General features: G+C 43.1%; 1 protein-coding gene across 1 annotated transcript in view; it reads left to right on the top strand.

The window, feature by feature from the left end:
- Positions 1-11,479, top strand: part of MTREX (Mtr4 exosome RNA helicase) — a 45,520-nt gene that overhangs the window by 1,113 nt on the left and 32,928 nt on the right. The window contains exons 2-8 of the mRNA XM_072136095.1: positions 1-132; positions 1,328-1,394; positions 1,588-1,650; positions 2,620-2,732; positions 2,917-3,091; positions 3,487-3,577; positions 4,255-4,379. Of these exons, the coding sequence (XP_071992196.1) occupies positions 1-132; positions 1,328-1,394; positions 1,588-1,650; positions 2,620-2,732; positions 2,917-3,091; positions 3,487-3,577; positions 4,255-4,379 (766 nt within the window). The remainder of the gene's footprint in view (positions 133-1,327; positions 1,395-1,587; positions 1,651-2,619; positions 2,733-2,916; positions 3,092-3,486; positions 3,578-4,254; positions 4,380-11,479) is intronic.

Raw genomic sequence — 11,479 nt, 5'->3', positions numbered from 1 at the left:
GAAGAAGAATGTGAAGCCGCTCACCGGGGCTGCGCCTGCAGTCAAGAGAGAGGCCGGCAGCATGGAGGGGCCGGAGGAGTGTATATTTGGAAAGAAGTTAAAGCTGGAACCTTCATCATCAGATGATGTCAAGTAAGAATTAATATTATAAACCTCTGGCAGACTGCTGCGGTGGAGCCAGTTGTCAATGCCTGTGTTTGGTCCATGCAATATAAGGCTACATTCACACGAACGTATGGGGGACGTATATACAGCCGATATACGTCCCCCATACATCGCAATGGGTGTACGGCGCCCAACAGGAGTGGTACGGTGCAGCACACGTGTGGCACCGCACGCTACATACCCCGTAGAAAGATAGGACATGTCCTATCTTTCTTCGGAATACGGCGCCCTGTGCCATATATTCCTATGAAGGGGGGGGGGGTGAGCGGTGCTCTCCTCCTCCTCCTCCTCTCCCCCGGCACTGCCGCAGCATGGCGGGCAACGGCAGTTTCAAAATAGCCCAAGACTGTGTTTTCTGTATCCACCACTTTGTATCCCAGTGATGATGCTAGGGGTCTCTGCCTCCCTGCAGAAGTAACTTTATCTAGTAGGGATCATGCTTATCCAGACGTGATCTACTGTATATTAAATTCCAGACTTAAATTCTGTACCTCCTGGGGTACATTTGTGTCCAATTGTCCAATACTTAGTACCTTACCCACTAGCATTATACTTCCTAGCCTTAGATTGTGCAGAGGAGATATAATGCAGCTAAATTTTAGATGTGGGCTACTCTGTGGGTTTTTTTTTATTGTAGCAGAGTTTATTTTGTCTTGGTGACTGCAGTAGTCTCTTAATGTTTAAAATTTGTGTGGTTACATTGGTAGGCCCCTTGAGCACGAACTGACATCGGTCCACCCTACGTTCGTGTGCATGAGGCCTAAATCTAACATTTACACAAGCATCCCTTATTCTCAAATTTGGGGGCCCCCCACAGGACTCCATTTATACTCTTGATGTTTCTGATCCATGAAGTCATGGTTTGGTGGCAAAACAGCAGTGCTGAACTGTAATCATATATCATTATAATACATGGAGTCCTATCCCCTCAGCATTGTGGTCGGTCTGTGAGACTGGACACTGCTAGGTCTTGTGACCCATGGACTGACCCTTGCAGTCCCATATCTTTTCCTTTACAGCAAAGAATCTACTTTTCTTGGTACCTAGGAGGAATAACAAACACTCCCTCCTCGCATATATCCTCAATGGCTTGTAGAACTATATACAAATTTTGTTAAAAAAAAGTTTCACAGCACAATTTTTTTTTTTTCCCCCATTGCAGCCTTTCTGACTTGATGCCGAAGGTTAAAGTGCAAGAAGTAGATACGGTTGAGGGCTGCACCCATGAGGTAATAATTTGTTTACCACTGGTAAAATTGTCCACTTTACCAATTATAATCTTGTTATGGGTAACGAATGTGATGAGCCATGCACTACTGTCTTTCTATAACTTGTGACCATCTGCATGAGAAATCCGGACTGTATAAATTCCTTCAAATATAAATAATATCTGAGCTTTATTTTTTTTTTTTTCCTCTGCAGGTCGCACTTCCTGAAGATGAGGACTATATTCCTCTGAGACCAAGAGTTGGCAAAGCTGCAAAGGTGGGTCCTTCTGTGGATAAATGGTTAACATTTAAAGGGAACCTGTCACCTGTTATTTGCAATACAATATAATTGTGTGTTTTGGCTTCCGGACAAAATTCTCTGTGTAATCCCAGGGGTTAGGCTTTAGTTAGGATGCACATCAGAAAACATGTGACTTGACTGTGCTGCAAACTGCTCAACTCTCAGCCTTGGTGCTTCTTCACAGAAACGGAACTCTCAGCCTAGTGAGCTGACATCAACAGGGGAGGGAGGAGTGGCACAGGAGCACAAAGGTAGGGGCTGAGAGCTGAGCAGTCTGCATCACAGACAAGTCACATGTTTTTTTTAATTACATCCAAACCTAAGCCCAACCCCTGGGACCAAACAGAGGATTTTGTCAGGAAGTCAAAACACACAATTATATTGTACTGCAAATACCTAGATAAGGCAAAAAGACATATTTGCAGTGTAACCTGTGTTTAGTGAAAATGAAGTCCCTGCTGACAAGTTCCCTTTAAAGACTTTTGTCACAATAAGCTGTATCTGGAGCTGTTCAGAAGAGCTCCCTTGCATGTGGTTCCCCTTCAGTGCCAGAGATGAAATGGTTGTCCTCTTGTTGTAAGGTAAAACCCCATGGTCACCTATACTTATTTTAGGTGACTAATAGCAGATTAGCTGTTCACTACTTTTAGACATACTGTACAGCTTCCTTAAACTTCCATAGACACTGCTGCACATAGTATTGTGGCTGTTTTTGGTATTGCATATCGGTCTAGTTGGTTGAATTGGACTGAGCTGCAAATGGGCAAACTGACAAATGATCTGATGTCACATATCTGTAAAGTTGAAGCAAAGCTCCTAGTACTGCAATCACTTCAAGCATTTTATCATGGGAAGACTAGGTTTTTGACCATTGCAAATCTGGTACATACTCTTGTGATTATCGCGCCTTATCAGTTTCATTATGATTTTATTTTGTGTTTTTAGGAATATCCGTTCATACTGGATCCTTTTCAGAAGGAAGCCCTTCTTTGCATAGATAACAATCAATCCGTCCTGGTGTCCGCTCACACGTCTGCTGGAAAAACTGTGTGTGCAGAGTATGTACCTTTTTTATAATATACAAGTTTCTGTCCCGATCCATTGTGAGAATGACGGCGTCATAGTCTTATGCTGGAACATCTAACGCTCCTCCTCTTCAGAAATTTGACGCTAGATTATGACCATCTGCCTTATAATCTGTATACATTGTTCATCTTTTGTTCTCTTTCCATCCTGTGACAGATACGCCATAGCCCTTGCGTTACGTGAGAAGCAGAGAGTTATATTCACCAGCCCCATAAAGGCTCTAAGTAATCAGAAATACAGAGAGATGTATGAGGAGTTCCAGGATGTCGGCTTAATGACCGGAGACGTCACCATCAATCCCACGGCGTCCTGTCTGGTTATGACCACTGAGGTAGATGCAGTATTCTTCATCTTGTGTCACCTGCCAAGTAGTATCACTTACTTCTCACCAATGGCCAACATCTTTACTGAGGTTTAACGGCCCAACATGTAGATCTGCAGCTAAAAGCGCATTCAGTTGATGACTGCAGACATTTTGGATGTACATAGAGTTCAGCCAACCCCTTTTAGGTGATGGGAAACATGAGTCTTTCCCTCCGGCAACTCGAGTTCTGTACTTGCTGCTACCCTGTGTACTTACTACTTGTCTTAATAAAACACATGTTACAAACTCAAATTGATGGATATATTTTTAAAAATGATTAGAATGTTAAAACTTTGTTTAAACTGAAAATATTTTTTTATTACATAGAAAAGTGATTAATATGTCCTTTTTGTTTTGTACAGATTTTGCGCAGCATGTTGTACCGAGGCTCTGAGGTCATGAGAGAGGTCGCCTGGGTCATTTTTGATGAGATTCACTACATGAGAGACTCCGGTATGTAACATGGTTTTATTTATTTAGAAATCAAATGAATCATTTAACCCTTAAGTGCACGACAATGGTATAGTGGGGGAGGTGGGCATATGGAGAGAGATCATGGTCTCTGCGCTCTCCATACAGGGCAGGTGTCTGCTTTATTACATAGCTGACACCTGCCTTTAATTTCTCTGATCGATCGGTGCTGGTTCTGTCTGTCTGTTCAAAATATACAAACGCTATACATGTAAACGATTAACCCATCTGTCGAAATGGAAAATGGCATTAGAATTTTTTTTACCATTTTGCCACCCACAAATATTTAAATGAGAAGATCAAAGCATCAGACTGTAAGCTCATTCCTGTTGTTCCATTTGAAAGTCCCCTGTAATGGAGTATTTTATTTGTATATGTCCCCTATATTATTGTTATTATTAAAAAATAATAATAATAATAATTAATATAATTATTATTTTTATTATTTCATTTATATCAATTTAGGAATAATAATAAAATGCTGGCTGCATAGGTTCATAAAATTTTCTGGTCGGATTTATTAGGATGCCAAAAGCCTCTTGTTTCATCTGAAGGGCCTAAAGCAGCACCTAATAAATTCTCCCATACTGTGGTCAGTATTGATCCATGAAATGTACTTAATGTAATTTATTTTTTTTTCCCCTCCACGTCCTCACCAGAAAGAGGAGTTGTCTGGGAAGAGACCATCATTCTTCTTCCGGACAACGTTCACTATGTTTTCCTTTCTGCCACTATTCCCAACGCTCGTCAGTTCGCTGAATGGATCTGCCATCTACACAAACAGGTAAGGCGGAAGTGCTGCTCCGTAATCCTATAGGGATAAGCATCAGATGGGTGTATGCTATAAAGATCACATATTATGTAGAAATGCAGTGTAAATGTTGTTATGGATATAAAATTTATATGAAATTCTCAGAATTGCTGCACAGTATTGAAAATCAAAGGATTTTTTTATGCGCCTTATAGTCCAGTCCGAAAAATATGGTATGCTAAAAGGAAACTGATAGTCCCTTTTAAAAGGGAGGGGGGGGTGCGGGAAAGGGAGGGTGGCCATTAGTGGTGAGAAAAGACAAATTCGATGGTCCAGCCAACAGCGGTGATCTTTCAGACTTTTATTTTGTCAAATCTCGTATATCCACAGTGTTAATCCATAATTCCTACGCGTTTCAAGCGAGCTAGTCGCTCTTAGTCATGGAATCAACTCCATGACTAAGAGCGACTAGCTCGCTTGAAACGCGTAGGAATTATGGATTAACACTGTGGATATACGAGATTTGACGAAATAAGTCTGAAAGATCACCGCTGTTGGCTGGGCCATCGAATTTGTCTTTTCTCAGTACGTTGCCTGTGCAAGCAAGGCTGGTTCCGTGCCGACTCCAACGTGACCTGGGAGGTGAGCTGGGAAACCTTTTTTCTTCCTGATGCTTGGCCATTAGTGGTCCCTTTATGTTATCTCATCTTCAGGGTGCTCATATATGAAGGAATTTGGCCTTTGTTCCTCTGTGTGCTGAGGCTAGGACACTCTTTTCTACTTATTTTCTAACCCGGTCGGTTTACAAGAGGATTCTAAACGAGGCGTGTAAGCTGTACAGGTAGTGCGGAAGTCTTGGATGTGTAGAAAGTTAGTAAGTGATTAGTCCTGCTTCCTTATATATGAGCTTAAAATCGCCAAAAAAACGAATTTAGCGTCTACCCCCTTAGGTGCTTCCTAAACAAGTTTGTACCAGGTCTATTGGGATGAAGCGGGGGCAGGTCTGGTGGCGGCATCGGTAAGGGTTAGAAAAGAGAGGCTTATACTATTAAGGGCTCTCTTCGTGGTGACATTTCCTTTATGGAAGTTACTGACCTCATTCTGAGAATCAGATACGTGGCCTACTAACCACAGTTTTGCGCTTTGTTTTTTGATAAGAGTTGGTTCTCCATTGACCTGTAAAGGGAAGAATTTGGTATTTGGATGAACAGTAGCCAGTGGGAGATATTATTGGCTTGTTAATAGAGCCCGGGGTCTGGCAAATCTATGCCTCCTACCGTTAGATGTTGTACAAGAATGTTCTTCCTGAGTCCCAACTTCACAAAGCTAAATACATTTTCTGAAGAAGTAGGTTTCGGGGTGCCAGAGAGGCACTGTATATACAGTATCAGATACTGTAATTGTGGCAGTAAGAAGGTAGTATTTTCCTACCCCACCATGACGTATTGGGTACTTTTAGGTCTGTAAGCTGGTTTTGAATTTGAGGGAACGGGTATATAGCTTCGAGGACCTGTCACCCCGAAAATGAGCCCCAACATGTGCCACCCATAATCCTGTCCCCAGCCCCTTTCTCCCTAGCCAGTTTTTAAAAAAATTTATTTGTGCCAAGTTGATTTAAACTTATCCGACCTCTTACTATCTTGTGTCAGTGCAGTCAGCCTTATTCATTAGGGGGCTGGCCGACAGAACCCCCCTGTCAGCAGGGACCTGTATACACAGCGCGGCCGCGCTGCATTGACAGTTGCTTTGATTCTTCATATACAGCGCGGCCGCAGACTTTCTTCTTCACAGCGCCAGGCTTACACAAAGGCTTGCTGGGGGTGTGTCGGCTGGCCCCCTAATAAATAAGGCTGACTGCACTGACACAAGATACGAGAATCTGACCTCTTATTTAGTAAGAGGTCGGATCGGTTTAAATCAACTTGGCACAAATACATGTGCTGGGGAGAGGATTATGGGGGGCACATTTGCTGGCTCATTTTTGGGGTGACAGGTCCTCTTTAATGTGCTAGGGGCGGGTGCTAGTTGAATATCTAGATACTTTATACAGTTCGAGGACCACCTATAGGTATAAATGCTTAAGTGATCGAACAGCCATAGAAGGCGCAGTTGTGTTCAATACTTCAGATTTTGCTTAATTTATTTTGTGGTTTTATAAGGCCCCATATTCTTCAAACAATTGTTCTAATCTTGGGATGGATATTGGGAGATTTGAGGTAATCACCAACCAGTCGTCAGCAAAAGCCGTTTTGTGCTCAAAGCCCCCTACTTTTAAGCCACACACTAGAAGATCTAAGCAAATTTCTCTTAACAAGGTCTCCATCAGCAGAACAAACAGTGTCTGTCTGTAAAAGCGGATACCCTTGTCTTGTGCCATTGGAGTTGTTAAAGTAGGCTGACAGGCTGCCAATTCACTCTAATCCTCGTGCTGGGTGTGGAGAACAGTGAGGCGATTCCTGTAATAAATTGGTCAGGGAGGCTAAATTGCGACAGGGTATCGGAAAGGAAAGGCCGGCTCACCCTGTCAAATGCCTTCTCAGCATCTCTGCCAAGAAGGACCAGAGGACGGCGTCTTTTCTTAGAAACCTCTATCAACCTATCCAGACGGCTAGTATTGCCTTTTCCCTGGCGGCCAGGAACAAAACCGTCTACTCTGCCCCAATAACGGAAGATAGTAATGGCGTTAACTTTGAGGCCACGGCCTTTGCCCTCCACTTCAGGTCCGTATTTATTAAAGATGTGGGCCTTTAGCTCCCACACACTAGAAGATCTGGGTACTATCGTTATTTGGGCTTCTAACGATTGCTGTGGCAAGGGGAGGCCGGTCACAATGGAGTTATGTTTTAGTAAAGTGGGGCAGCAGCGTTGTTTTAAACGCTTTATAGTACAAGATGGTGCGATCACTTTGGGTAAAAGTCCAGGCCCCGATGGGATCCCTGAGTACCTTCACTAGGTACCTTCTCTGTGAAGGGTTCTACTAACTTATCTGCCACTTCTTGGTGAAATAAATGGGAGTTGATATTCTAGCAGAAAACTATTTTTAGTCGGATCTGAGTGGACGTCCTCTAAATTATAGAGGCTTCACAAAACTTCCTAAAGGCTTCAGCTATTCCATCCGGGGAAGAATAGAGTTCTTCATCCTGCCCCTTTATACGGCAGATAATTACGTGTTTTGTATCGCTGTCTGGTGATATGTTTTTATACTGATGTGACCCCAGTAGGGGGCGCTAATTGAATGTAATCAGACAGTTGTATTTTATATGGTTACAGCTCTACTGTGATACAATACAATAGAACTTCAGGAAATTTTGTATATGGGGTACATGCAATTGTTACACGTTTTAGAGATGGGCTTTAGGTCAGTTACTTCCATATATAAACTACGAGAGGTGCATTACTTAATGTTGCTAGTTTCTTATTTGCATACAAACCTATTTACAGGACATTGCAAGTTTGACAAAGTCTGTAGTCGCTGCAAGAAACCCATAGGTGGCGCTTTTAGACTTTGGCCTGCCAGTGTTATGGAGGCCCAGAAGGTGAATGCACCCTAATGTTACGTTTACACTAGCGTTCAAACCTCTGTCCATAAAGGATGACATAATTTACATTAATGGAATTTTTAACTGATACTCTAGGCTAAGTTCACACTACTAGTCAACTCTGTTCCTTACCTCCGTTAGAGAGTTAGGGAACAAAGTTTTAATGTATCAGTTTATAATAATAATAAAGAATCATTATTATTAGTTTATTTATATTGATGTCAAAGGAATTTTTGCCATCCGTTATGGTCATTTTGACATAAATTGTTATCCAGGCATTTTTTTTCCAAACTGACCATAACGGAAAAATCAATGGGATTTTTAGCTGATCCGTTATACCTCCATTCCTTTTTTTTTTTTTTTTTTTTTTTTTTGACGGTAAGGAACAGAGTTTTGAACAGTAGTGTGAACTCGGCCCAAGAGCCTTTAGTCCTCTGAGGTTCTACCTGGATGCAATAGGGGGCGTGTTCTTCCCAACCTATTTTGAGGTGGCGGGGCTCTGTAAGCCCAATAGGGGGCGCTTTCTTCCCAACCTGTATTGAGATGGGTGGAGCTCTGTAAGCCCAATAGAGGGCGCTTTCTTCATGGCGGAGCTCTGTAAGCCCAATAGGGGGCGCTTTCTTCCCAACCTGTATTGAGATGGCAGAGCTCTGTAAGCCCAATAGGGGGCGCTTTCTTCACAACCTGTATTGAGATGGTGGAGCTCTGTAAGCCCAGTAGAGGGCGTTTTCTTCACAACCTGTATTGAGATGGCGGAGCTCTGTAAGCCCAATAGGGGGCGCTTTCTTCCCAACCTGTATTGAGATGGCAGAGCTCTGTAAGCCCAATAGGGGGCGCTTTCTTCATGGCGGAGCTCTGTAAGCCCAATAGGGGGCGTGTTCTTCCCAACCTGTATTGAGATGGCGGAGCTCTGTAAGCCCAATAGGTGGCGCTTTCTTCACAACCTGTATTGAGATGGCGGAGCTCTGTAAGCCCAATAGGGGGCGCTTTCTTCCCAACCTGTATTGAGATAGGTGGAGCTCTGTAAGCCCAATAGGGGGCGCTTTCTTCATGGCGGAGCTCTGTAAGCCCAATAGAGGGCGCTTTCTTCATGGCGGAGCTCTGTAAGCCCAATAGGGGGCGCTTTCTTCATGGCGGAGCTCTGTAAGCCCAATAGGGGGCGCTTTCTTCATGGCGGAGCTCTGTAAGCCCAATAGAGGGCGCTTTCTTCATGGCGGAGCTCTGTAAGGCCAATGGGTTACGGTTTCTTTCCAACATGTATTTATTGGCTGAGTTGTGTATGCCCAATAGATGGCGCTTTGTGGATAGAACGTGTCGCCTGGATGCTGTAGTGATTTGAATCCGATAGATGGCGCGCGGGAAGAGCTTTTAGACTGCAAGTGCAATATAATCCCTATAGAGGGCGCTCCATTGTGATGCGACCATTAGGCATTATTAAAACCATTAATCCAATAGAGGGCGCTCTGTTGTAAAGTGACTGGCCGCGGATACAGTCATGAGAAGCCTGTGGCATGTGGTATTGAAGGTTGTGTAAGCCCAATAGGTGGCGCTCCATTGAGTAGCGCGTCGTGTTGAGTCTTTAAGATGCTAATGTCCGGTAGATGGCGCTCCGTGGTATAAGGAATGTGCTCTATCCACGTGAGCCCAGTAGAGGGCTCGGCTGAGTCTTAAGTTTTTAATGTTCTAATGTTTAGCCTGATGTTCTCATGTGAGCCCAATAGGTGGCGTTCGGTGTTGATAGTGGTGTTTTGGCAAGGAAACGTTCATTCCTGGGAGTTTCTATGGAATTAGTACTCGGCGCTGTGTTCTCTGCTCTTGGAGCGCTCAGCCTGTGTATATTTTATGCTAATAAAATATAACCTTTATTTGAGAGTTTTAAGCGTATGGCAGAGAACACTAACATACATAACTGAATAGGATTTTAAAATTATCAGGAAGCGGGGACTGGCTGCTGAAGATATGTATTTACAGTACAGTTTGCCCATTAATGGTTACTTCCCTTCTCATGAGTGTGATATTTTTAATATATATATTTTAATACAATGAAGGGATGAGAAAAATATTGCAACCGTGATGTGTTAGTGTTGTGTCATGCGTTTTAAACTGTCAAATGTTATATTTTATTAGCATGAAAAGGTTAAACGGAATTTATGTTAGTATTTAGTGGAATTAATGTAGAACGAGATCTATTGCTACGTGGTTATATCCCAACTGCGGCTACAGATTCCAATAGATGGCGCTCATTACTGACTGCGGCTGTAGTAGCAATGTAAGCCTAATAGATGGCGCTCATTACTGACTGAGACTCTAGTAGCAATACAGTATAAGCCTAAAAGATGGCGCTCATTACTGACTGCGGCTGTAGTAGCAATATAAGCCTAATAGATGGCGCTCTTTACTGACTGCGGCTGTAGTAGCAATGTAAGCCTAATAGATGGCGCTCATTACTGACTGCGGCTGTAGTAGCAATGTAAGCCTAATAGATGGCGCTCATTACTGACTGCGGCTGTAGTAGCAATGTAAGCCTAATAGATGGCGCTCATTACTGACTGCGGCTGTAGTAGCAATGTAAGGCTAATAGATGGCGCTCATTACTGACTGCGGCTGTAGTAGCAATTTAAGGCTAATAGATGGCGCTCATCGGTTAATGGATTTGTAGGCTGCAGTAGGCATATAATCCTTATAGATGACGCTCGTTATAGTTATTGTATAGGCTGTAGTAGACAGTAGGCTGCAGTAAGAAAGATAGACCAATAGATGGCGCTCATTATAAAGAGAGACTGTAAGTTGCTGTAGATCCCGGTAGATGACGATCGTTATTTATGCTGCAGTAGACTTTAAAGTCCTATAGATGGCGCTCATATATCTTTAAGGCAGCTGTAGTTTTGTACTTCCGACAAGTGGCGCTCGTTTTAGTGATTCTTTAGGCTGCTCTTTTATATTCGTGGTTACACGTCGGATCCAGAAGAATCTGTGAGCGCTGCTGTTATCTTATAGTTGTATAATCTATAGAGGGGTCTGATGCTAAAAGTTTGGCGCATGCTCATTTTATTAGTGCTGACATGTTAAGAGTTGAGACCGTTTAGCGTATGGATTTGTCTGTCTGCTGCAGTTGGTTGTTCCCGTACATGGTTCTCGCTCGCCGTATTGAATTTGAATTTCTTTGCTGTTGTATATATGTGAGCCCAATAGATGGCGCTCATTATAGTGAGGCTGTAGTAGACGTGTGAGCCTAATAGAGGGCGCTAACTCATCCATTTGCATTTTGGTTTTAAGATCATCTTGGCTGTCGTACTAATTCAAGCCCAATAGAGGGCGTACATTTTCAAGTTTCGTACCCCTCATTGTTCGTTGTAAAATAAATAGACTGCTGTAGACATGTGAGCCCAACAGATGGCGCTCGTTTACCTAGGAATCTACTTGCTATGTGGACGTGTAAGTTCAGTAGATGGCGCTCGTTAGCTTGGATCACTTTACAATCTTTATGCTGCTTTGTCGGCCCACTAGAGGGCGCATGTTCCTCAGCCCAAGCATTCCATTGCCAAGAAAAGTTCACATTACCATTCAAACCTCTGTTATAGTATAGATTAGAGG

This window comes from Engystomops pustulosus, chromosome 1 (assembly GCF_040894005.1).
Source record: "Engystomops pustulosus chromosome 1, aEngPut4.maternal, whole genome shotgun sequence".
NCBI lineage: Eukaryota > Metazoa > Chordata > Amphibia > Anura > Leptodactylidae > Engystomops > Engystomops pustulosus.
This window is presented reverse-complemented; position numbering and strand designations above follow the sequence as displayed.